This window comes from Pygocentrus nattereri, chromosome 11 (assembly GCF_015220715.1).
Source record: "Pygocentrus nattereri isolate fPygNat1 chromosome 11, fPygNat1.pri, whole genome shotgun sequence".
In the NCBI taxonomy this organism is placed as follows: Eukaryota; Metazoa; Chordata; class Actinopteri; order Characiformes; family Serrasalmidae; genus Pygocentrus; species Pygocentrus nattereri.
In genome coordinates this window covers 28,994,004-29,021,362 of record NC_051221.1, presented here as the reverse complement: position 1 = coordinate 29,021,362, position 27,359 = coordinate 28,994,004, and the positions used below count along the sequence as shown (strand labels likewise).

General features: G+C 38.6%; 3 protein-coding genes and 1 non-coding gene across 6 annotated transcripts; 2 read left to right on the top strand and 2 right to left on the bottom strand.

Moving 5' to 3' along the window:
- Positions 1–414: 414 nt before the first annotated feature.
- Positions 415–3,832, bottom strand: zgc:153293 (uncharacterized protein LOC555710 homolog). Of its 3 annotated transcripts, XM_017699298.2 has the most exons (8): positions 3,431–3,831; positions 3,012–3,077; positions 2,486–2,752; positions 2,243–2,372; positions 1,912–2,019; positions 1,582–1,740; positions 1,352–1,478; positions 415–979 (listed from the first exon to the last, which is right to left on the bottom strand). In XM_017699298.2, the coding sequence occupies exons 3-8, from the start codon at positions 2,743–2,745 to the stop codon at positions 777–779; spliced, it is 987 nt and encodes a 328-aa protein (XP_017554787.1). In that variant the 5' UTR covers positions 2,746–2,752; positions 3,012–3,077; positions 3,431–3,831; the 3' UTR covers positions 415–776. The 3 variants fall into 3 exon arrangements, with proteins under 3 accessions (XP_017554787.1, XP_017554788.1, XP_017554786.1); XM_017699299.2 differs by lacking the exon at positions 3,012–3,077 and having other exon boundaries at positions 3,416–3,832; XM_017699297.2 differs by lacking the exon at positions 3,012–3,077 and having other exon boundaries at positions 3,431–3,828.
- Positions 3,833–7,341: 3,509 nt separating this feature from the next.
- On the top strand, positions 7,342–11,421 carry LOC108428427 (chymotrypsinogen 2-like). The gene is made up of 7 exons (XM_017699428.2): positions 7,342–7,475; positions 7,918–8,021; positions 8,121–8,200; positions 10,083–10,161; positions 10,535–10,715; positions 10,903–11,036; positions 11,186–11,421. Exons 1-7 carry the CDS (start codon positions 7,424–7,426, stop codon positions 11,345–11,347), a joined length of 792 nt encoding a protein of 263 aa, XP_017554917.1. The 5' UTR covers positions 7,342–7,423; the 3' UTR covers positions 11,348–11,421.
- Positions 11,422–12,884: 1,463 nt separating this feature from the next.
- Positions 12,885–12,958, top strand: trnat-agu. The gene has a single exon. It is a non-coding gene; the product is annotated as a tRNA-Thr (tRNA).
- A 56-nt stretch (positions 12,959–13,014) lies between these two features.
- Positions 13,015–27,114, bottom strand: slc7a10b (solute carrier family 7 member 10b). Its single transcript, XM_017699301.2, has 11 exons — positions 26,806–27,114; positions 24,639–24,843; positions 24,202–24,353; positions 21,819–21,944; positions 19,652–19,805; positions 19,174–19,297; positions 17,843–17,946; positions 17,105–17,201; positions 16,123–16,272; positions 15,682–15,859; positions 13,015–14,665 (listed from the first exon to the last, which is right to left on the bottom strand). Exons 1-11 carry the CDS (start codon positions 26,963–26,965, stop codon positions 14,535–14,537), a joined length of 1,581 nt encoding a protein of 526 aa, XP_017554790.1. The 5' UTR covers positions 26,966–27,114; the 3' UTR covers positions 13,015–14,534.
- Between the last annotated feature and the right edge of the window lie 245 nt (positions 27,115–27,359).

The following is a 27,359-nucleotide window of genomic DNA, read 5'->3' as shown; positions in this document are numbered from 1 at the left end:
GCAATCAAAAGAACCATTAATTACAAGTAATGTATTTCTGGTGGTCAGAAAAAGAGCAGAAGGCATATTTAACAGAAAATGACACAGAAGCCTCAACAACTAAAGTGTTTGCCTTTGTTAACTTACATTTATTACAGGAGGCTTGCTTTTAGTTTTATAAAGCTTTTCCACACCACCGAAGTTCAGTCTCAGAAATTGGTTGCATTTTCTGCGTCTCATGATCCAATTAATCCCCAACACACTCAGTGACATTGAGGTCTGGACTCTGGGGTGGTCAGTCCACTGTTTTGAGAACACCAGCAGCTTCTATGTTAGACACGTACATAGGTTTCTGTAATATGTAATATTTTCAGTAGCAAGTTTGACTTTGTAACGTTCACAACTTTTCTATCACACAGTGTTCACAATCATTGGTACCGTTTCCAAACAATGTTTTATTTTTGAATGAAAAATATTACAGTTTTCAAAAATGAAACTACTTAATCACACCTCTCTATTCATTCTGCCAAAAAACTACAGTTATTAAACATATTTGTGACATTCATTGATGCGAGTAACGTGTATCAGTAACATGAAAAACTAAAGGGTGTATGAACCATAAATCATGGTAAGTGTTCAGTTCATGGAGGAGTGTACTGTACATATGCAGATAACTGTCTAGATAAACCACAAATATTTCTCCCATCATAACTCCAGTCCCTAAAATGACAAATGCCCTCTGAGTTGATCCACCTTAATCAGAGTAAAGGCTAATGTTTGCCTTTGACCACAGGATGTCACCTCCTTTTGCATGCAAAACTAATAGTGTCTTTAGGTTTGTAACTAAGGCACGGAGTTGATCGATACTTTGGTAGACCTGGCTGCTTCTTCTGCGGCATGTTCTTCCTGGGTGTTCTGTTTTGCTGGGGAATGTGAATGGGCTTCCAGGGGATAGGGTTCACAAAAGTAGGTGAAGGGTAGTTCAGATTGTCATAGCCACCTAAAAACAAGAAAAACGTATTTGAAAAATTTGACATCATAATATCAGTGAGTCAGGTAATACAAGCTTCAAACACTATCTTTCAGGGTAAAATGTCAAGCCAGGTTAACAGTAATTCCTCCCAACAGTGATGCCATCCCTACATTTAGTGAGGGCAAAACAAAGGCTCTGTTTCCCTTCTGTGTTGTAATGTCTCATGTCTTCAGACAAGCAGACAAGTTCAGACAAGTGACTAAACTCTGAAATTCATGAAGATTATAGTGATGATTTGAGTCTGTAATTTTCACAAACTGTACTTAAAAGTCTGTTAGACTGAATAACTCAGTAACTGCTGCAAACATCTAAGTTATCTGAATTTTTTAACCCACTCACCAGCTGGACATGTTGACGACTGACATTGTCTGTCTTTGTCCTTTATGTTTTTAAGCCATTCTTTAAACATCTCCTCTGCCCTCTCTTTCCGTTCTCTCTCCTCCTTTTCTCTTCTGGCTATTTCTTCCTTTTAGGCATATGAAAATTAAAAATAAATGTAATGTAATACTTGATTTTTTTTTGTTTAGAATTTATTTTGCAATAATTTTGGATGCATCTAATAAACGTACCTGCTCCTTTAACTTCCTCACCATTTCCTCTTGTTTTTTCTGTCTAAGCCACTCTTTATATTTTTCTTGGGCTTTTCTTTCGATTTCCAGCCGTTTCTGTTCTTCATACAGCATTTTTTTAGTCTTCTGGGACTCCCTGCAAAGCTTTTCCTGTTTTTCCTGGTGAAGAAGAATTTGATAGCTTCCATTAGGAATATAATTAAATGTCATGGAACTTTAAAGATTAACAGATTTATTTTTCATTGTAGCATAACAAATTAGTTACACATCTCTGATCCTGTGGTATGCTTTATTTATCTTTAAATTATAAGATGTGAAAAAGAAAACTACCTGTTCCTTTTTCATTTGGAGCCACTCTTGAATTTTACACACACTCACTGCCTTTTTCCTCTGTTGTTCCTTTTCTTCTTTGGCCTCCTTTTCTTTTAAAGCTTCTTGCTGAAATACAATGTTTAGGTTATTTTACAGGTTTGTGATAAAGTGAAATATTTATGATGGCACCTGTGTTTGGTTATCTATTGGGTGACAAAAGATTGTTTAAACCATTTTATACAACAAAACACCATTTCTATTACGAGTCAGGTTTTCAGCATTACATAAAAACTGTAGAAAAGGACTGAATGACCATACTGTTGTCAGTGATCTCAATGGAAGAACATACTTCTAAGGCTTTTTGTTGCATTTTCATCCGTTCCTCTTTAGCTTTGCTCACAACCCACTGTTCCCATGCACTCAGGTTTAATGTTCCGGTAGAAGCATCTTGTGCATGAAGTGACTCCAGTGTCTCATTCCTGAAAATACAAAACTCAAAAAATATTGCTTTCTGGCACTGAAATTCTTGCAACTGACAGTGTTATGCTAATTAATACAGAAGTGTCTTGCATAGTAATTGAGACAAATATACCTGGTTGGACTGACTGATAATCCATCTTCATGCACTGTGAGAGAGGAGTTGTCAGCAGGCTGATACTGTTTTGGTGCTTCTTCATTATCTTCATCCGAAAAATCAAAGCTATCATGGTAAATGGGTGAGAGCAAGGAGTAGGTTGAGTCGCCTGTTGACTCCACGCTCTTGCTTCTAGGGATGCTCCTTGGGATAGTAGATTTACTTTTGAGTGGTGTTGAGGTAAAACTTTTAGAAGAGGCAGACTGAGGGGCTGACATCACAAGCCTGAGAGGTCAAGAAACATGTATTAAGACAATATGTCTAACTAGAAATCTTGTCTTAATAATAGCTAAACCTATTGAGAGACATCTAGCTACTGCACTGCATTGGTTAGCTACAACCCTGACACGGGCAATGGAAGTCTAACATTAGGGGTGTATGGAATATATATAGGGGTATATTACTTTTTATGACAGTAAAACTCAACAGGGCAATGGTTAGGCAGCTCAGTAGTCCAGACAAACACATACAAATACATACTCACTCCAGTTCCGAACTAAAGCACTGTTTATGCAGTGTAATTTAGTCTTCAACGTTGTCACTGGAGCGTCTAGAAGGGCCACAGCAGTAAATAACAGTATATACTATGATTTAATACAGCTCACTCAGTACACCAGCTCGTCAAACCCTTCATTAAGTGAACGATTAGCTAGTAAAGTGAACAGTATAGAAATAGAAAACAGTGTTTTCTATGCGGGCGGATAACAACAGCAAAACAGAAAGTCCAGGCTACCTAGCTAAACGCTAACGTTAGCCACCCAACGTTGTAGGTTAAGTTAAAAACTGCTAGCAAAACAAAGAAACCTCGCCCGAGCTACAGCTAATGAAACACATACCTAAGCTACTCTAGAAGCCACAATGAGCACGAATGTAAGTTTTGTAACTCACAAGTATTTTAAGTACCTGATTCAATAGCAGCGCTCTCTCGGATTGTTGTGTGCGAGTTCAGCCTGCCTGCTTGTTTGTAGTCCCGCCCCCCGCACTGAGCTCACACCACACACACGTCAATCATGTCGGAGAGGACTCTGATTGGCTCCTCGCTGTAACCATGCACGCCGTTATGAGAGCGTTTCTCCTAACAACGGAGGCGTCCGCACGCCGAGGGAAACGCCACGAGAATGATGAACTTCTAACAATAGTAAAAAAAAAGAATAGCCTTTTGGTTTCTACCCGACTGACAAAGCTTTGAATTAATTCAGTCGTCTATTATGTAGAGGACATTAGTACAGCGAGGAGTTTCTTCATTCACTGTCTATATCACAGTTACGCACTGGAGTCGAATCTGACTGCGTGCTTTGAGCTAAGCAGACAAACGAAGAAAGCAAATATCAGCAGTAAAGCAACGATTAGAAACTTCCTGAATTTTGAAGTTTGTGTTTGACCATTTTGTAGTGTTTAGGGGTGGGAACCGCTAAAGGCCCTACGATAGGATATCATCACGATACTTATGCACGATACGATATTATTGCGATTTTAGATATATTGCAACAAATTGAGATTTATTACTTTCTTTCAACTGCAAATACAACCATCTAGTTTTTGTTGGCAGTTTTGCATACACGTGCTATATTTTGCAGGAGATCTGCAATGTTTGTCCCAGTATGACATTCCTGTACTGCTCTAGGTTGGAGAACATGAGATAATGAGATAATGAGAACGTGAGATAATGCGCTGATACAGTGACATAGGAATCCACTGCCCTTGATGTCCATGCATTGCACATTAATGCAATAATTTCTGCTGTATTCAAAGATTCCTCTAAGCTTGACAAACAATGTAAAGAGCAACAGGCATTTTCAAATTATGCCAAAAACTGAAAAAAAAGGTTTTTATCCGACAGCTGCGATATATCTATATCTATCTATACACTGAGAACACTTGTACAAATGTCTGAGACATCTGGCATTAAAAAAAGTGTTAAACATTCCCCTTTCTTGTTATCTCATATTTTTAGCCTATCTGTTAATGAATAGCTCGCTTATCGTGCCTGAATAAATCAATACTGCCTTAGGCTCACATTTTTTCAGTGAATTTTGTGTTGCGTCCTTCTCAATTAAAAAAGAAAAATAGATATTTTAATTTAAAAATATATATGTTAATGACATCCTACTCTATTTCCACCAATTTTGTAACTACTATGTAATTGTTTAAGTTGCTTTTTTATGGCCCATCTATGTAATAAATACTGAAAGGTATTCAAGCCCAGTGAGCTGAAATAAATGCTGTTGCTGCATGAACTAAAGAAATGAGCATAAATATAAATAACATAAATAAGAAAAAAACAAAATTAAAAGCCAAAGATGTCTGATCTAAATAAGCACAGCAAACATATTTGTCTCATCAGTATGTGAGGGCAATAAAGGCTATCTGGTCTGAACTGACAGAAGGGCTACTGTGGCACAAGTCACAGAAATATTTAATGATGGTAACCAGAGGAATATGTCACAACACAGTGCATGGCACCCTCCTGCAGAGCTGCTTAGCTGTAGGCTGGTCAGAGTGCCTAAGCAGACCTTGGTCCACCATTGAAAACACATAGATTACCTGGGAAAGTGATGGCAGGATACACTGTAGGATGAAGACAAGGTACACTCACTCATGCTGATGGCATTGGTCTCTTTCAGCAGTATAAGGTGCCCTGCCATACTGCACACACTGTTCAGAAATGAAAGGAATTAGACTTGAAGGTTTTGCCCAGCCTCCAAATTCCCCAGATTTTAATCTCATTGAGCATCTACAGGACAGGGTGTGCTGGAAAAACAAGTCCAATCCCCAGTGGTTCCACCTCATAACTTTCAGGATATAAAGGCTCTGCTGCTAATGTCTTGGTTCCAGATACCACAGAGCACTTTCACACATATCCAATTTGCTCACAGATTTTCACAATATGTTAATTCTCTTAGACGGAGATAGGATCTTCCACTTCACAGTAACAGCACTTACATCTGACAGGGCAACTTTGGCATGGCAGAAATTTGACAAACTGACTTGGAGAGGCATCCTCTGAAAGAAACTTTAAAAGTTACTTAGCTCTTCATGGAGACTGATACAAATCCTTGTATCAATCTATATTAACCAATAGACTGCTATGGTAATTTTCTGGGTCAGTGTGATTGGCTCTGAGAAAAAAGGTCTGTTGAAGGTAATAGGTATAATCCAAAAACAACCTGTTGAAAACATAAATAAAACACAGTAATGAAATAAATAAAGCACGTTAAGACATAGAACAATAATGTGACAATAAAAAAATAGTAATAAAAGTGAAACAATAGGTAAAACATAGCAAAATCATATAAAAGTTAACTAAAATAAAGTAAAATAGTTGCAGGCTGAGAGGAGGACACCAGTGAGAGAAGCTCTAGAGTTTACTTTAATGAATTTCAGGATGTTGGTCCACTGCAGCTAAAAACAGATTTTCCCCAGTTCAGTAAAATCTCTCGGCACCTGAAGGGGGATCCAGGCACTGGAACAAATCTGGTAAAATGCATTAATTTCACTGAGCATTTCTGTGATGTATGATGGTGTGCGACCAGTAAGTTCTTTATAGATAAAGACAAGCCAATGTGTTTACCAACGCACAGACAGAGATGACCAGCCAACCTTTTCATATAGTACAGAATAATGGGTATTGCATAGGTCATGAGTAATGAATCAAAGTGGTATACAGAGTCTAGAGATTTCAGAGTAGTTGCAGATGCATATCTGTATATCACATCACCATAATTCAGGACAGACAGCAGTCATGCTGGGGAGAACTGTGATTGGCTGTAGAAAAAAAGACTTTGTTGCTTGTCTATACTTCAGGAAAAATGAATGTAATGAATGAATCTAGAAAACAGTTTGTGTTTATGTTTCACTCTTATGTAACATAGGCCTAGACATATATTGTCTTATGACCTTAAATGTCTACCCTGTAATGGACTGCCAGTTTAGATCATGAATGAATGAATGACCTTGTATGTGGGTGGCATGGTGGCACAGTATGTAGTGCTGACAGCAAGGAAGACCTGGGTTTGATTCCCTGACCGGGTGACAAGGGTTTCTGTGTGGAGTTCTCCCCTGGGTCTGTGTAGGCTTGCTCTCACAGTCCAAAGACATGCAGTCAGGTCAATTGCAGATACTAAATTGCCCTTATGTGTGAATGTGTGTCTGCCCTGCTACGGACTGGTGGACTGTCCAGGGTGTTTCCTGCCTTCCGCCCAGTGACCACTGGGATAACCTCCAGGATGGTAGGCGGCTTAGATGATGAATGAATGACCTTAAATGTTCCCCTCTCCTATTATCTTATTTTTTAGTCTATCTGTTTCAAAATAACTCACTTATCATATCTGAATAAATCAATACTGTCCAAGGCTGAACAGTGAATTTTTTGCAGCTTCCTTCTCAATTGAAAAGAAACAAATAAATTGCTTTGTGCACATACATCATATCATAATCACATCCTACTCTATGCTAACTGATTTTGAACTAAGCTATTACATAGTTATTTAAGTTGTTTTTCTTGGTTTATTTATGGAATAAATGTTTCTACATGAACTAAAGAAATAAATAACAAAAGAAAGGCTTAATATTAAAAAGAAAGATCGGATTTAAATAGCAAGCAAACATGTTGATCCTAGCAAGCAAACATATTGAACATAAAGCTGACAAGGGTTTATTTATTTTTAATCCCAGTGACCTCCTTAAATGAAAACACGAAAGACTTTTTGCTAACGTGGCAGTAGTTTTCCAAAGCAATCCTAAATTTGCAGCATGGGAATAAATTGCTCTGATAAGACTGATGAAACAGGTGGAGCTGGTATTATATTGGCGTGGTTTAACAAGATGTGCTGAATTCAAGGCTGCATAAGCCTTATAAAAACCTTCAATCCATTTTAGCTACAGCAAACTAAAACCATGGCTCTCCTATGGATTCTCTCCTGTCTCGCCTTCATTGGCACAGCATATGGTATGTAACTTAAAACGATGTAACGTTCTCTCAGTATTCAGGGTCCTTCTGGGTACCTGCCAATGTATAGAATAATGCTGCTTTTACATGAAAAATACCTCACATTTCTGAAATGGTAACTTTTCAGGGGAAAAAAGTTTCTAATAAAAAAAAAATAGTTACAAGGATTTATCAAAAGTGCTACTGCATTCATCTGTGCTGCATGTCATGTTATTGTATATTATTCAGGCAAAATGTGGATTAATTATAACCAATAGATAAAACAAACAAAAAAATTGTCTGTATCTCTCTGATAGAAATTTGGTAAAAACAAAATTTTTAGCTCCAAGCTTTAAGGTCATGATGACACAGACACGGTGTTATTGTCACTCAGTGCTGACAGGAATATTGATTAAAATGATTAATACTCATTAAGAGAGAATTGTTTGTGTGATATTTTTAGGCTGCGGTGTTCCTGCCATCTCCCCTGTGATCACTGGATATGCCAGGATTGTGAATGGTGAGGAAGCAGTGCCCCACTCCTGGCCCTGGCAGGTGTCTCTACAGGTGAGACTGAGACTTATTTTTTTGTCTCTCAGTATCACTGAGCTGACTTTAACAGTTATTGCTTTAAACAATTCTCCTCTCAAACACCTCTCTTCTCAGGACAGCACAGGTTTCCACTTCTGTGGTGGCTCCCTCCTCAACCAGTACTGGGTGGTGACCGCTGCTCACTGTGGTGTCAGGTAACAACAGAAATTTCCTTTAGAAGTTTATTTAGAAGCTAAAGGCACCACACTACAATGTGAAAACAACTAAGAATTGACACTAGTACATGTAAACATAACTCAAGTGTTGAACAATGTATCTTGCGCAACAGTATATGACAAATACTCAATCTCAATGCAAAAAAAAATTATCTAGAAGTTAAACTGTACCCTATTCACTAGAGGTTCATGTACTAGGGGGGTCTGGGGGCATGGTCCTCAAAGAGAATATTTAATGGCCCTAAAATGTTTTTAAAGCACTTTTAGAGTAGCAACAGTCAGAAAATGTCAAGTTTGTCTGCTGTGTTAAGTATATCAAAAAATGGTTATTTGGTCACATTAGCACACAGTAGACCTGTCTCTTAGTTGTTTGTATTAAGCACAGGCACAGATCAAGCAAAGGTACTGATGTCACGCAATGCTCTCTTAGATGAGCCGCAAAGTCCTAAATATATTATTCAAACACAAACTATAGATAAGTTCAGTCTGATTTTGCTTTGTAAGCATGTTTAATAAGCTAGGTGGCAGAATTTCATGGTGGTGGTGACAAACATTATCTTTTCTTAGTTAAACTACATTTAGTTTTAATTTTAACTAAATTTATTTACAACCCTCCTTCACTATCTTCTTGATTATTAACCTTAAGCAAATCTGCTCCTTCGGTCCTGTTAGACTCCTTCAGCTTCTTTCTCCCCCTCTCTTCATCTGTTTAATAATATATCAATCTTATTAAACTCAGATTTACAAGAACTCAATGAAATAATGACCGATCAATTAAATTTTTTATAGTTTTAACAGATAAAAATCTTACCTGACTGGCCTTCAATGGAGCTGCTGCCTCTTAATTTCCATGTTGATTGCTGGAGCCTATCCCAGCAGTCATCGGGTGGTAGGCAGGATACACCCTGGACACGTCGCCAGTCCATTGCACTTTCAATGATGTTAACTTACTGTAAACAACAATATGAGGCAAACATCCATTCATTTGTGTTGGAGCCTATCCTAGCAGTCACAGACAGTCACTCACACACTCACACCCAAGGGCAATTTAACATGTCCAATCGGCCTGACTGCATGTCTTTGGACCATGGGAGGAAACCGGAGAACCCAGAGGAAACCCACGCAGACACAGGGAGAACATGTATGTGGCAAACACTGGTGTGATTTTTTCCGAGCACTGAAGAGAAATCTAAAAACAAAGAATACAGAGAGCTGTCAGCAACGTTATGCCCATGTGTCTTGTTTGTTCACTCTCAAACTCACTATGAAGAGAGGTTCAACTAGTTGGCTTATCAGCTAGTTAACCCAATGTTTTTTAATTAACCCTTTCATCCTCATTGAAACCCAAAGTCAGCTAACTAGAGTTAACAAGCAACAAAAAATCAGATATCCAACTATACTGACTACATATTGTAGGTGGATTTATACAGTTTCACACTGTTTCACTCTGAATATTGTGGATTTTAAATAAGGTCTACTGTTTATTTTTGTTAGCTGCCAAACTCCTGTCTTCAGCTCGATTAACAATTACTTTGCTGTGTTTTAAATAGACCATCTCCCAGGTTTAATACGATTGGCTTATGAGGCTAACATATGAGGTTTGATTTGATTTGCTGAATGTTACATTAGGGAAGCAGCAGCACCTCCCCCAAGTCGCACCCTGCTATTACAGTACATTGTAAATGACAAATAACTATAGATGATTTGGACTAGTAATGCATATTTACCATGGCACTATTATATTTGCCTGGTCCTGTTTGAAAGAGCTTTTAATCTAAATGTTTTGTTTTTGGCATTAAAAAACACAAACACGTTCTGTATTTACAGTGAACTGGAACTGTTCTAATATCTCGTTTTGCAGAACATCTCATAGGGTTATCCTTGGAGAGCATGACCGCTCCTCTAACGCTGAGGCTATCCAGACCTTGGCTGTGGCAAAGGTTTGTATTGTGCTTATACACTGCCAGACAATCTGTACCGTACATTTTAGTCCAATAAAGGTACTAACAATTAAAATGACATGGATCTTAACGTTACAAAACAGTCCCTAAGACTCACCTGTGTAATTTAAATAAGTTTTAAGGTTACACTACATTCACTATCCCAGGTGAAAAGGACACATTTTACCTTTTCATAACTTCACTGTTTTTAACTTGTAAAAAAGCCTAGAATCAAGTACCAATTTGGTACAGTTAGGTTTGTTAGATGGTACCACCCCAGTGACTTTTTTCCCCACTTTTTCTGACACAGTACAGAAATGATGCCGTATGTAATCTCTCTCTCTCTCTCTCTCTGTCTCTCTCACCAATGCAGGTTATCCAGCACCCCAACTACAATGCATACACCATTAACAATGACATCACCCTGGTCAGGCTGGCCTCTGCTGCCCAGCTCAACAACCGCGTGTCTGTTGTGTGTTTGCCTGAAAGCAGCGACAACTTTGCAGGTGGCTTGAAGTGTGTTACAACTGGCTGGGGCCTGACCAGATACAATGGTAACAGATTACATGTGATCATATACTGAATCTGTATGAGACAGATCTATGTATCAGGTTAAACTGTGTTTTAAAAAGACTTTACTATCATTGTTTTGTATTACATTTTGTTGGACCAGCTTTCCAAAAGTGCTCAAAGACAAACCAAACCAATCTCTGAAATTTCACATCACTCTTTCTCTTCTAGCTGCTACCACTCCTTCTCGTCTGCAGCAGGCAGCTCTGCCTCTACTGACTAACAGCAACTGCCAGAAATACTGGGGCTCCAGTGTCACTGACGTCATGATCTGCGCTGGAGCTTCTGGAGTTTCTTCCTGCATGGTAACACAGATCAGTATAAGAACAGACCCACAGCAAGTCTAAATGAGGGGTCTGACAGCACAAGAGAATAATAAAAAAAACACTAATATGTAATATCAAAGAAGGCATAAAAGAACCAACCCTACTCATGTGTGTGACTCCTTTCTCAGGGTGACTCTGGTGGCCCTCTGGTCTGTCAAAAGTCTGGAGCTTGGACCTTGGTGGGTATTGTTTCCTGGGGTAGCGGCACCTGCAGTACATCCACACCTGCAGCATACACTCGTGTCACCAAGTTTCGCTCATGGATCGACCAGACCATCGCTTCTAACTAAAGCTTTCAGAGCCATGGCAACCAGAAGCAGTTCTTGGCTTCTTCCACCTGATCAATAAAGATTGTTTCAATGCACATCTTGGTGTTCTTTTTAATTTAACAGCTGTCAGTCTGTTCATTGTACACTGATCACAATCAGAACTGTCATGTGAAACATGCAATTCTCAGAGGAAAAAATTATCAATACAGATCACATTTCTGTAGGGCTGTTGAGATTCAGTCAGTCATTTAATGCGTTGCCTATTATATTTCACTTACTGACCGTGTAGTTCACACCTACAATAGAACACTCTGGGTCATTTCGTCTTTTTACTATTACCCCTTGTTTTCATATGCTTTCAAAGAGGGGCTATAAGACAAGCATTTATTATCGCCCACTCCTAATTCTTTGGTGATACGAAGCTGAAGTCAGCTATTCGCCAGCTTCTTGTTGGAATTTTCCCGTTCCACCTTAAATGGTGCAGCAGACCCATTCTGGCGCTTCAGGCGTCAGAACTGCTGGACTATTTAAGGTGGAACGGGAAAGTTAGCTAGCTAGCTAGTCATCAGCATGCTATTAGAGAGTTTTTGTGCTTTTTTTATGAAGGAAACGACCGTAATACACCGAAACAGCTCTAAACTAAAAATAATACGATGGTTATCACATTTTTAACGGAGAAAATACTTCTATCTGTGGGTTTCTTTGGTTTGGTTCTTTTGGTTTCTTGTCGGTTTTTCTTTTTTTCTCATGACACTCCGTTTGGAGTGAGCCTCTGAAAAACCTCCGTTTGGAGATTTGTTAGCCCTAACACTTCAACCTAGCCCTCAGTCTCAACAAAAATTGGGACACCCTTACCCTAGACGTGAACGAGCAGAACGGAGGGCTAAGGGCTTAATGATAGGGGCGAGGGGTGAAATGGGATTGGGCCTTACAGTTAAGCGCTTAAGTTGACGTTACATCGGTATTCTGTGCTGACCCTGCCTACTCTACTGAGGGTGGGCGAGCCTGGTATAAAAGCTATATTAGCCCAGGTTTCAGTGGAGGTCTAACAGTGAAACAAATAAGAACGTTTAGCGTCCTGTTGTTGGAATAACAACAGCACAGACACACAACCTAACCAAGCTATCAAGCTGTCTGCACTGCGGCGATTTACACGTAAAACATGAGGGGGTAAATTTGACATATCACCACGGACAAAGCTCACGCTACGTCACAGGGAAACTACACGATAGATATACACAATTATACCTAAAATATACACGGTTACAATGTTAACAGTCTGAATTAGTGACAGAAGTTAGGTCACATTTACCGTTAACGTTATGCCCTTCAGGCTACTACAGCTAATTCAGCTAGCTAATGTTAGCTAGCGTTAGCTAACCTGCCTCCCTTATCTAGTTAGCTAACCGGAGGAAAAGCTGAAAGACGTCAAAGAGAATTTTGTATTCGTTGAAATATTGAATGTAACGATGATAAACCTCGACTATGTGGAAACCAGAGAGAACGGATACGATAGGTTCTTACTCTGAAATTAAGTACTTCTGTCTCATGACGTATGGGCGCCGTGGCTTAGTTGGTTAAAGCGCCTGTCTAGTAAACAGGAGATCCTGGGTTCGAATCCCAGCGGTGCCTTTTACCGTCACAGCCCGAACTACCTACATCATAAAGCAGCGTGGAGTCGGGTGAAGCAGCGTTATTCACTCTTTATTCACTGGGCTGTAACTGTTAAACCATTCATTTCATTTACAAAAAGATGAAGAACCAGTAAACATCTAGTTAAACATGAAGGTGCCTCTTCCACTGTAAATACACTTTACAAATAATTTATGTTATCAAATCTCATTTCAAGCCCCTGCAAATTCAAATTTATCAAAGTCTGCATAGGCAAAAATGAGCAGGTTGCAAAAACGTACAACTTAGAAGAAACCTATAAAGTGCAATATGTCCCTTGATTTCTGTGCAGAGCTTGAAAGCGCAGTGTTCCTTTGCTTATTACATATTTAATCAAGACAACTGTAAAACCTAGTTTATCCATTCCAGGGGCTCCGCGAGACTATTTACAGCAAACTGACTACAGGTGGTCTTGTAACCGGCAGTGCTGGAGGAGACAGGTGGAGAATAAGGCTTACATGATAAAGCTTTCTGTGACAGGGTGCTGACATCAGAAAATATATATCAATCAGAATATATAACATATTATACACAGTTAGATATTAGAACATGCTATCATTTAGCATTTTTGATGCGTGCAGTGTGCATCGGTTAGTGCAATTTGATGTTTCCACAGCTGCCCAACACTTGCATGTGCAGGCATATGGCAATGCTATACAAAGGGATGCTACTCAAAGGCATTACCAGAAACTACATAAACATTAGAACATGTACAGTACAGGATACAAATTAGAAACATCAGTTTAGAAAGTAAATAACGAGTTCTTCCACAAAAAAAAACAACTTATAAAATGTGACTTATGCAGCTGGTCATACATACTCAAACTATGTTGAACTGTTGAACACTGATATTAGTTGGGAATAGTGATGCTGAGTTCTTTCACAAGACTGCAAACGCATCCCTGAACACTAGATTTCTAGGTGTACTTTAAAGAGGTAACAGATGCTGCAAACAGTGACAGGAGCATTTTAGCACCTCTCTCAAGTCTTTCAGACTTTGTTAAATGACATATAGCAATAAATATCTTGAGCCCTAGTCCTTATTGGTCTTCAATTTTTGTATACTTTCAAGTTCTTGATCAACATGAAAATACTAAAATACCTGGTATGAAAAAAGTTGATGTGCTCATAGCTCCTCAGCTAAAAGAGTGACAATAAATCTGAGCATATAAATCCAGTTACTTCTGAGGAACTAACTGCAGTCTATCTTCCCTGGTAAGGCACAATAACAGCATAGGTTAAACCAAATGGGCATTTAAGTATATCAAACAGGCTGTTAGAAATACTTTAAATGTATATAAATGTACATCTACAGGAAGCATTAACATACTGACTTTAAATTGCATTAAACATGTACATACAAAAATTATGTAAGGTCCATGAATTAACAAATGGACATTTGCATTTGAAAGTGTACCCAAGAACCAAATTCTAGGGCTTTATAATAAGGGGACCCATTTCTAAGGTCTAATTAAAAAACAAAACAAAAGACCTTGAAACAATTAAGAGAGTAAACAGTCATACACAAATATAAAAGTCAAACCGGTCCAGAGGCCTTGCTTGTGATGGAAGACTTGTCAGTCCATTCTGTTGGTGTTGCGGTTTCAGTTGGGTCAATGTGGGGAAAAACCACAAAAAACACTCTCTGACCCAAATACGTGGCCCACTCTGTAACAGAGATAACAGACTCGATCATGTACAGGAGCTGTAAACACTTCCAAAGCTACAGTTAATACATTATGGCAACAAATTCCACTTTTGGATTATTCAGATTTGGAGTAAACAGATAAATAGTTGGCTGCATAAATATGAACACACAAAACCTATTTCTCTTTATTATCTAACATTAGTAGACTTTATAACAATGTTGATTCTTGCAATACTTGATCTGCCACTTAGAGCTGATGTCCAACTTTTCTCACAATATGCAGTATTTTACTAATATACTCTATATAGTCTAACCTAATACAGTTAATGTGGCATATATCACTGTACATAGTCTAAAGGAGCAAGACTGGTCAAGATATATGCTGCATTGTAGGGTTGTGGATTTATTTATTTATTTTTAAAACAGTTTCATCATCAGATAAATTACAGAAATATATATATATATATATATATATATATATATATATATATATATATATATATATATATATATATATAGACACACACACACACACACACACATATACACACACACTCTTAAAAGGGGGTTGATAATTTACTGATAACCCGAGTTAGGTCAGAGAATACACCAAATAGTACAACCAATTGATTGAGATTTAAAGTTCAAACCAGGCACTGGATGATTACTACAAATAGTACTAGGCTTCCTTGAGGATAAGCTGGGAAATGGTTAAGTGAACACATTGACACACATAACATCACTGCTTATTCTTAATTTTAATTATGGTGTCTGCATTTATTTAATAATAGTGTTTTTTTCTGAGTGAATAAACTTACTGCTCTCAGAAGTAGCTTTTTAAAATCTACTTTTGCACAGTACTGTGTGCTAAAGTGTTGTCCTTTACAAATCATTTATATTGTGAAGATACTTCCTAACTGAAGCATGCGGTCTACTTATTATTACATCGAACAATGAATCCTGAATGACTCCGTTTACATCTCAACCACTGAATTATGCTTTTCCGAAAAAGCAGCAGAGTACGTCTTTAACCTACCAATGAAGTCATAGATACACTTTGGCTTGTCTTTCCAGTGCACTCCCAGAAAGTAGACAGGTACTCCAGTGAGCATGATGACCAAACCCACCCCACAGACCACAGGCTCTGAGTGCAGGCTGAAGCCCAGCAGCAGCGCCCAGAAGAGCAGGTAACACACAGGAACCAGCAAACTCACCTGTGGAGAGGAAAGGGAATAAGCCTGAGTGTGAGAACATGCAATCAGAGCAGAGTGTAGTTCAAACCTCACCAGAGGAGCTATGGTGAGTGTGCTGTTGTGGTGGTATTACTATTCACTTCCTGAGATCCCGAATGAGTTATCATTTGATCACCTCCGCAAATGATGTCAAACTGCTAATGCTACCAAAAAGCCAGGAGACATGAAGCCTTGCAACAGTATTTTATGAGTAGTCATGGTGGTTTTGGTTTGTGTGATGATACCTTGATAGGCCTGTACAGGTTTGGCTTCTTCCATCTATAATACAGCAAGCCAGCAATGGTGACTCCATAGGAGAGGTAGTTGATGAAGGATACATAGTTGATAAGATTATGTGTTTCACCAATGCACATGATTACGATTGTGGCAGTGCACTGAGGAACAAGATGTGGGAAAAACAGTAAGGAAGAGACAAACAAAGAGATGCAGATAGATAAAGAGAAAAATAATGTAACCCTGCTTGAAAAAATGCATATTAATTGACCTTTAGAAATTTTGCAGTGCTAATTAAAAAAGTAATTATGTAATTAAGTACATAGTTTTATGATTAAATGTACTGACATAATCCATTACGTGGTTTGGTTATTAATCACATTTACATTTCATTAACATTCTGTGGTGACAGCTTTAAGTATGCATTTTCAACTTTTTCTGTTTGTTTTGACATTAAAAAAAATGACTGAGTTGCAGTAAAAAAAGATGTTTTTCGTTCAGCTAAATATATACAGTTGTATGTAAAAGCAATGGTCAAATTACATGTTTTGTTGTTTTTTTTCTAAATGAAGATAAATGAACACATCCTCTATGAGGAATAAACTTAAATGTCACTTTCTGCAAATATTAGCGCACAATTTCTATTGGAAATTTTTACCTATTGGAAAAAATAAAACATATAAAATGTTTTCATATTTCGCTGGTTACTTTGGTGACTATGTGACAATAAAGGCTTCATATCTATCTTCATATGTGCCATAACTTTATCAAGGTCAGCCAGACTTTTGCATAAGGCTGTATATACCAATAACAAAAGATCAAAATAAAACATCTCCTATTATATGTATTAACAGAAAGAAGTTATTTGGTTGCTTGTTTATGTAAGCTAAGAGTGAGAAATAAATAAACATAACGTAAGAGGCATTCAATGTGGGGGACCCAGGATGGTTAACCACTTTTAATCTATGAACCAATAATGGTATACCAACTCACACAGACAAGCAGAGCTGGGATTGGGGTGCAGCTTTTACAGTGAATCATAGCCAGTAAGCTGGGTAAGTGTCCTTCTCTTGCACCTGAGAAACACAGCCTTAGGGGGCACAAAAACCCACAAAGCATCAGAGATTAGGAATACAGGAGAATTAGCATGAGCTTTTTCCTGTTGTGGCTGAGGACAGTATGGAATAAATTGAATTTCAATAAATTGAAATTACCATGGTACATATTGTTGCTGCCCACGCAAATGGCAACTTCACAGGAGAAGGCAAAAACATGCTTAAATTGTAATGCATGTCAATGAAAATAGGTTATTTTATTCCAAGTGATTCTGGAGCGTTTTTATGTAAAGAGCAGCACGTGTGGTTAAGCGAAAATAAAATTTAAATAAAATAAATATAAATGAAATAAAATTGGAAAAAACAGAAATACTTGGATTTTTTTTTTGGACCGTGACAATTAAATTTTTTTAAATCAGACCAAATTAAAAATAGTGCTTTTGCCATTTTATTCACCAGTGAACGTGCATAATAGATGATGGGGTGACAGCTGATTCTACAACAGCGCTCTAATTTTACATTTGCACTCAGGTTGTTCAGAACTAATCAAGAGCATTGAATGTCCAGAAGGGGGCAGTAAAGTATCATCATATATCATATCATATATACTGTTCAGCAGGCTTTCAATAGAAAGTGCATCACTTTTCTAAATATCTCTTGGGAGGTTTGGTCTAACCTGGATGAGGTGAAGAGGTAGCCATTAATGCCTCCAAATGTGGAGAGTGCCACAGAGATGGGCATGATGGTGGAGAACATTCCAAGCAACTTCTCCCCAAACGTCTGTTAAACATAAGTTCAGAATTCAGCACAACGCAAAAACAGTCACAAATCGGGCATTAAATTATTCCTTGCCAATGTGATATGCCTTGCCTTGTAAACTTTAGTGGATAAACTGAAATAATAGAAACTCCCACTGGGAGAGTGAAGAACTTTCGTTCATACCCTAATTTAGTGTTTCTAAATTCTACACACTGATAATGTTGGTTACGCCTAGTCCCTTTTACCTACACTATACCATTTAATCAGATATCAGGTATGCCTATCATATAGGTGCCTTTGTAGATCTACTGTAGGTCTACAAAGGCACTGTAGCTCATCCATTGCTGGACTTGTCAGTCACTCGCTACCCCATTTATCGTTGGAAAGGGACCACCATAAGATCACCAGGCCCAGAAAGGGAACACCATAGGACCAGCTATTACATTTATGTGTATGCATTTGACAGACGCTCTTACCCAGAGTGATTACAATTTAATCATACGACAGGGTAACACGAGGAGTCTTGTTATACCCTAGTATAGGGTGGTGTGCTTGTTCAGGAGGGAAATCAAACCCTAGCCCACAACACTGCATTACCCACCACACTATATTATTTGGGTGGTGGCCTATCCTTAGTTACACCAAGGATAGAGTTGCACTGCTGCAAATGTATCAGGTACAGCAATGTTGCCATGATTTTTAAAAAGTGTACACACATCCTCATAGCACCAGTGTTGGCTGGCCAATATTTATTTATATATATATATATATATATATATATATATATATATATATATATATATATATATATATATATATATATATATATATATATATATATATATAATAAAACAGTTGTGTAAAAACACCAGCAATGTCACTGTGCCTGACACACGCGTACCAATGCTATACTACCATGCCAGTGCTATCTCAGTGTGTCTGCTGTGCTGAGAAAAGTCCACTATTCAAATAATATCTAGTCAGCAGTGGTCCTATGACAGTTCCTTTTAACTGAGGGTGGAGTGTGGTTGATTGAGCAGCAACAGATGGGCTACAGTCTGTAATAGTGAACCTACAAAATGCACTTATAGTAGCTGTACCTGACAGAATGTTCAATGTTTGTAGGTACATGTGTACCTAATAAATTGGTAACGGTGATGATCATATTAGACCTGAGCCTTTACACTTAGCTGCTACATACAAACTCTGCCTGAGCAAAGTATAGAAAAAAGGGTGTGTATTACTTACTACAGCTACAGCATTGGAGGACAGCAGCTCCTCTGGAGACATGGAGGAGAAGTAGGCGATGTTGGTGAGTGTGTAGACAAAAGTCACCAAGGGAATGGAGATGTAAATAGCACGAGGAAGGTTCCTGATGAAACACCATGTTTAAAAGAGTACAGTGATAACTGCTGGGTTTGTTCATAGGGTGCACAGAACCCAGATACAATACAAGCTGTCAGTCATAAGCAAGCTTTGAGGCTAAGTTCATGGCTATTAGACCAGCCTCTGTTGTTGTATGCCAGGAGCCAGAGTGCACAGAATTCAATAGTGATATTATATCAATGAATAGATGTCCTAGAGAGCTACAACTGGCAATATGTAATACACAGATTACAGAACTGCAGCATGTTGGCATAATGCATGTTGACAAAATGCATCTTGAGCACTGCAGATGTCACATATCGTTGTTAAACCAAGCAATGAGAAAGAAGTTTATTCTCACCTCCTAGGGTCCACCACCTCTTCTGTGACATAATTGAGAAAGTTCCATCCACTGAAGGCAAAGGAGGCCTGAAGGAAGGCCAGAGCAATCTGCCCCACTGATGGAGTCTTATAAAACTCAAATGCTATTTGTGGAGTAAGACCTTCATAGTTACCTGAGAAAACAGATACTCTTTACATAATTAAACTAATTAGACATATACATACAGTACTGTGAAAAAAATGTCAATTTCTTGTATTTTTGCTAATTTGTCAACTTTGAATACTTCAGATCATCCAAATAATTTTAATATAAGATAAAGATAACGCAAGTAAACCCAGAATGCAGCTTTTAAATGAAAATTCCATTTATTTAAGATATAGGTTTTGAAAAATCTTCATCACCCATGTGAAAAAGTAAACCTAAACCTAATAACTGGTTGTGCCACAGTTGGCAAAAACAACTACAATCAAACATTTGAGATAACTTGCGAGTCTTTTACATCATGGTTGAGAAGTTTTGGACAACTCTTCTTTGCAGAACTTAATTCAGCTACATTGGAGGACTTTTGACCATGAGCTGCCCATTTCAGATTTTGCCACAGCAACTTAACAGGAGTCAAATCAGGACTTTGACTTGGCCACTCCAAAACCTTTTTTTTTTTTTTTTTTTTTTAAACCATTCAGAGGTGGATTCAGATCACTGTCCTGCTGCATAACCTGGGTGGGTGGACATTCAGGATTTCCATCAGGATTTTCTTATAGAGAGTGGAATGCATGGTTCCATCTATAATAATAATAATAATAATAATAATAATAATAATAATAATAATAATAATGTCCTCCAGGTCCTGCACAAGTAAAGCAGCCCCAGACATTACACCACTACTACTACTATGTTTGACTGCGGTCATGACGTTCTTATGGTGGAATGCGATCTTAGCTTTATGCAAGTGTAATGGGACCCATTTCTTCCAAAAAGTACATTGACCTTAACTGAGGCAAGTGAGGCCTGCAGTTCCTTAGATGTTAATCTGGGTTCTTTTGTGATGAATCGTCGATGCGCTTTTTGGTAAACATTTTGGTATGCCAGCCACTCTTAGGAAGGTTCACCACTGTTCGTCTCTATGGCTCTTACTGTGTTTAGCTGGAGTCCCAGAGCCTTAGCAATGGCTTTGCAACGTTTTACGGACTGGTAGATTTCAATGACATCGTTTTGCATCTTTATTTGCATCTCTTTAGAATGTGGCATCATATCCTGCTTTTTCAGACTTTATAGCCTGCTTCACATTGCCAGGCAGGGAGTGATATTTAGATTCAAAAGGCCTAGCAATAATAGTGCCTGGGTGTGGCTACCTTGAACCCAACATCCAACTGAATTTGGTTAACTGCTTCATTTAGTTGCTGAGGGGGCAATTACTTTTTCACACGGGACCAGGTAGGGCTGAACAGCATTTTTCCTCATTTAAAAACAGCAGTTTGTGTTTACTTGGGTTATTTTTATCTAATATTGAAAGTAGTTAGATCACCTGAAACATTTAAGTGTGACAAATTTGCAAAGACAGAACAAACTAGAAAGGGGCAAATACTTTTTCACAGCACTGTTTTAAAACATACTGTTCACTCCGCAGTCAATATATGGAAACTAAGCTGCAAAAATAGCCCAGTTTGAATTTTGTGTTGATGACTTAAGAGATACCAGCCTACTCATTTATTCCTTTCACACTTGAAGTTATATGTGTTTTAGGCCAGAGTGCTTTTTGAACAGGGCACAATAAGAGGCAATTTACATATGAGTTTTAAAGGCATAGTAACAAAACAGGGTGGGGTTTACCAAAAGCATCTTAGCACAAAGATGATTCTTGAATGGCAGAGCGAGCATCACGCTAAACACTCTCTCTACCAATTAAGATGATCTTAACACCGAGATGATTTTGGAAAACAGGACCCAGACTGAAGGGATAAAGAGAGATACAAGAAAATGCATGAGAATACAAGGACTTTAAGGAGCGTTATGTCCAGCACACAGTTCTTCAGATGCACATGTGGTCTGCCATCATTTTTATTTAAAAACTAAACTCTACTAAATTAAGTAACTTAAATGACCATCATGACTTAGGATTTCACTTCTCACTCAAAATAAAACAAAATAACCCTCCCCCCCTTTACTGACTGGACGATAGTCTCACCTTTATAGATCTGGAGCAGTCCTACTGCTATGATGAGGCCCAGTGCCAGCAGCTTCCCCACAGTAAAGATATCCTGGATACGTGTGGCTAAACGTACACTAGAGCAGTTCACCCATGTCAGAAATACTACAAATACAGAGACCAACAGAACACAATCAAACACACAAGTATTAGACTCAAGGCAAACTGTAATTTATTTACCAAATACTGTAGTTCAATACTGAAATGTTGTGTATATAGTATGAATGAAAGTATGATTTCATTGTCTTTAATGGAAAATGTGGATAGGCAAATTTGGACGCCAAGTTTTTTTTCCCAGTTGAAGTAATCTTGTGATGCCAAGGCACGTTAGGAGAAATATGATTGCAGGGCCTTTAAGATGGACTGGTGTGGGATCGATGTGTTAAGAGCTATTGATGTAGATTCACTACAGCACATGAATGTGGGAATGCTAAGGAAAAGAGGAGTAGAACTGTAATTCTGTCTGCCTATCCATCACCGTCATGTTCTTCCTTTCCTTCTGTGAAAAATAAGGCTGTCCCATTAGTCCCAACTAACAAATTGCCTCCTGTAGTAACAGAACAAAGACAGAGGCCGATGAGCAGGTCCGTGAAAAGACAGAGCGCCTCTCCTTTTTTCAGGACTCTTCTGTCCCCAGACAAGAGTGAATAATAAGAGCTAATGCAATAATCACACGCTGCAGGCCCAGCCAGCACAGTCAAGTGCTGCAGACTTGCGGCTCATGGCCCCCATGAGTGGTTAGTGCCTAGTAAGGGATCAGTGTGCTTTGCATGTTTACATCATCTTATGTCTTCTTCTGGTGTTGTTGGTGTTTACAATGTCAGAAGACATTCATTTGGTTCAGATGAAAATACTTTTCCTAACTCTTCATAGTTCTGAGCTCCAAATGCATTGATGTTTCATGGAGGGGAGCTACTGTAACTGTGGGAATGCAGAGCTGCTGAGTAGGCAATTAGGAGAGTTGGCATGTCTAGAGAACACAGAGCCAAGAACAGTAACGTTTACTCTTTAGTGCTTCACGGTTTCTTAGGCTGGGTTAATGAGCCGAACCCATTAGCACCTGATATGCTCCTTAGTGTCTTTGTGTGCCACAATATGGAACAAATAGTGCAGTCCTGTGGCATTCAATCAAAACATCTTAATTAATGCTATAAAATGCAAACTTACAAGGCTGATTTTCATAAGGCTTATTATTCTTATTTTCCATGAGTGTATGTAAATGCCTAATACAAATAAAAATTAGTGCTTGGAAGTGCTTGGAATCAACAGGCCTCATTCATACGAACAGATTTTTTCTGCATTGTACAAGCAATTTTTTAAGCAAAACTCATTATCAATACATCACTGTATTTGCTGCCAGGGCATCAACTTCTGTGTACCCAAGGGCCCTACTGTACTCTGTCTTGTGCAGGTAAAGTTAGACTCTAGCTTGCTTTCACACTTTATTGTTTCCCATTCAAATACCATTTAATTCACACACAAAAGTGCATGTGTGAAAGGGGGTTCAGATAGGTTATGAATGAGGACAAGTGGGACTGGGGGCATCAACTGTGCAAATTCACAATTCACCTGCATGTTCATTTACAAACAGGTTATGCTAATCACACATATGAAAAAATATAAAAACCTTCAGTGTGCACAATAACAAAAATGCATGCAAGACTTAAAGGGGCATTCTGGACTAAAACTAGCATTTAATATGTTCTTTGCTGTGTTATGTAATGTAAGCACGGCATCTCTCAGCCTCATTGGATTGCCAGAATTCATGATTTTGTATCCTTTTGTGTTTTCATCACTACAATATCCAGCATACATTACGCAAATACAAAACCCTCCAGAGTGATAAGGAAATTCTGACTGCTAGCATAGCCACTATTGTAGAGGCTTACTATTACAAACATGATACTCAGCTTCCTAAAAAAATCTTGCTCTAGAGCCTCTAACAGCACCGCTGTAAGAGATGAGTAGGTGTGTTTAGAAGTAGCGATGGTTACATTTTTAATTTTGGCCAGCATGTCCATTTAAGACAAAACAATAATTGTTTTGTCTTAAACATAAAATGAAAATGTTCTTGCATGAGACCCATTTCACCAGCTCTTAAACTTATCTGACCTTTCTGTGCAGTTCCTTATACTTCTACAGCATCTCAGACACAACATACATATTTTATTATCACGTTGGCTCTGAATTACATAAGACAGCACCCTCTCTGCTAAAACCTCTTCCACCCACAAATTATTATAATGTTTAACTCTGTCTAAAGACAGAAGTGTACTAACAAGAATAGGAAATCTATAGCCACATGCAAAAAGGAAGTGAAAGGAGTAAAGAGAATCTGGCATTAGGTATAAGATGTACTCACTTATGCAGGTGGCGGAGAGCATTCGTGTGGCCATATAGGGAGGCACACAGTTAGGAAAGGCAGGCTGTAGGACATAGTTGGAGAAGGTGAGGGCTATGACAGCCAGAGTGGTAGGGTACATGATGAGCACAGCACTCCATAACAGAAGGAAGCTGGAGAGGTGAAGAGATGGGGAAAAATGTTTTTTTTGTTGTACATTTTTAAGAGTTAATTTTATAATTGAGTTAATGAGACTGTCTATAATTTGTAAATTCATTTAGGGCAAATGCTTGACTGGTACAGTATTGTAGACACATTTCTGGTCTAAAAATAGTTTTAGTGAATATGAGTTTTGTTTCAGACTTTACTGTGTGACTTATTGGGGACCATATGAAACTGAGTGCTGATCTTTTAAAATGATTTTAAAGACAAAACATCATGGTACGTCTTGGGCTTACCCCACAAGGCCTCCAAAAATCTCTGTAACATATGAGTAGTCTCCCCCTGATTTGGGGATTGTGACTCCGAGTTCAGCATAGCAGAGGGACCCCAGGGCAGCTATGCCCCCACCCAGCACCCACACCACCAGTGCCAAGCCAACAGAGCCTGAGTGCTCCAGAACCCCTTTAGGAGAGATGAAGATTCCTGAACCAATGATGTTACCTGCAGGGGGGGTAGGATAAAAAACAAACAAACAAAAAAAAAAAAAAAAAAAAAAAAAAAAAAAACACAACTCAACTGCATTAAACAATACCTGGAAATGCAGCAATTCTGAAACTTACTGTCAGGTCAGAAATACTTAATAACATTTCATGTTAAATTATGCTTTGATTATATTTGTGAATTATTGGAAGTGGCTGTGGTGGCTTGATCTCGGCAACTATAAAATAAATTAGGGATGCACTGATCACAAATGTTCATGGCGGATTCAAAAGCAGTACCACCAGAACCGAGCCAAATTATTTTGGCAGATTTTTATTTGATTTTTTTAAATCTGTAGCTCCTGTGTGGGATACAATGGATACATGAAACTAACAGTTTTAGTAATATTTATAGCTAAACTGGCAATATAAACTACACTGTTTGCTCTTTAACAGGACAAACTGGAATTGATTTTTTAAAATTAATTCAATTGAATTAAATAGTATGATTCAACAGGCTACATTGAAAGTCAGAGGAAAGCAGCTATTTGGCACAATGGATTGTGCATAATTATGACTTGTTGGTATAGGTGTAGTAGATTTGCTAATTCCTATGCTGGCTCATTCAAATACAGTCCAACTGCACTTACCTGCCTCCCGTTATTTACATTAGAAAACTGCAACACAGTTCGGCCAAAATCATAACATCACACTGTCTGATTGTCAAGTTCATGTTTTGAGTGAAAATCTGCTGCTTCCTATGTCGGCTAATTGCAATAGTGCATCCCTACAATAAACTGTACAGTAAAACTGATAAAAGTACTGTAATGGCTTAAAATGGCAGGTTTGTGTTTTATTTATGTCCTTTAACAAAGAGACACGGAATACCATCAATAACATGCTCAAAAGAAAAATGACATGATAGACCAGGATTTTACAGTAAGCCTGCATCTCAACTGAACAGAGATAAAGGAGATTTTTCTTTTTAAACATAACTCTCATTTTTATCATTTGTTCTTGTGCAGGATTCTCTTTTTGAGGTTGACCTGTGTGAGAACTTTCTGCCCTGATTGAAACCCATCCAAGTCCAAAACTTGCATGTGATTTGAAAAGGCTAGAAATACACATACAGAGGTTAACCCCCCTCAAGCAACATCTCTCCAACACAGAACACCGCAAATGGGAGAGAATCGCCTCACGCTTGCCTCCCTGGCAGCCAAGTGGCACACAACGAGATTACATAAGAGCAGGAATAAATCATTTACTCCACTGTGTCGACAGCTCAGGCTGCCACGAGGAGCGGATCCCACTGCCCACAACACCGGGAGATTCTGAAGAAACCACAGCAGCCTGCACATCATCTGAGATGTAATTTTTTTCATTATTCACATTTTTTTTCAAAACAGAAACAGCTGAAAGGACTGGGAAAGACCTGCTGACCACCCTGTGATGATCTTAGTCTGCCAGTGAGCAGGTTGCTAACACATTCATAGATCAAATCATTTTGTCAAAAAGCCTCATTAATAAGAGGGATGACAGCAGGAAAAATAGTTCAGCACCTTAATACCAAGCAAGAAGACTAATGGATCATAGTCAACAATCCACCTATGACAATATTGTAATATTAAAGTATATATTATGGTAAACATTATAGATTAATTTATAATGGCTAGTGTAGTTATATCTCTTACTTATACCAAACATTTTTATGTTCCAGTTGAAAGTGGGTGACACAGAAGAAACTGGCTCCAACCTCATAGAACTAGAAAAGGCATGAAATAAACGGATTAGAAGAGGATGGGAACAGTCCTCCACTTTAACAGAGTTTAGCTAACTTGTCAGGCTCCAGCGTAAGAGAGCAATCCGATGACATAAATAGCTTAAAATGTACCAGGATTCTTGCACTGAAACTTTTCAAAGTTTTTTTTTCATTTATTCTTCTTATTCCTGCTTTAGTAAACAACTTCCTCTACCCCGGACTTACCTATGATAATAGTGCAGGCGCTCAGCAGTCCGATTTCTTTTTTGAGGGTCACTCTATCTGGCACCGTGTCCTCCTTTACCTTCCCGTCTTTCATGGTGCTCCTCGGAGCCTGTGGCTCTTGCCTGGCGCGGACGCCTCTTTTCCGCTCCGCTCCATCCATTTCAGCAGTCTGTAAGTAAAGCAGCCCCGGGGTCTCTCCCCTCAAACCCTTCACAGCATTCAGGCACGGTGAAAGGGACGCGCATGCGCAGCCTCCGCCGCTGCCCAGGACTGAATGCTAACTACCGCTAGACTGCTCTGTTAAAGACATGGCGCGTGATTGATTCAGGGACGAGTAGTTTGGGTTTAAAGGTTCACGTCCTGCCCAACTGACTCTTCTTTAGACTTTCAGGTGAAGCTTGTGGTGTTTGACCATCTGCAGAGACTGACTAGGGAGCTGCACTTGTGCATGCTTCTCATAACAAGGTGTGAAGCCCCTGCCTGCTTGACCACCAGTAAAACCAGGATATGCTGTGTCTTGGATGCTTGTTGGCAGCAAAGGGAATTATTATATT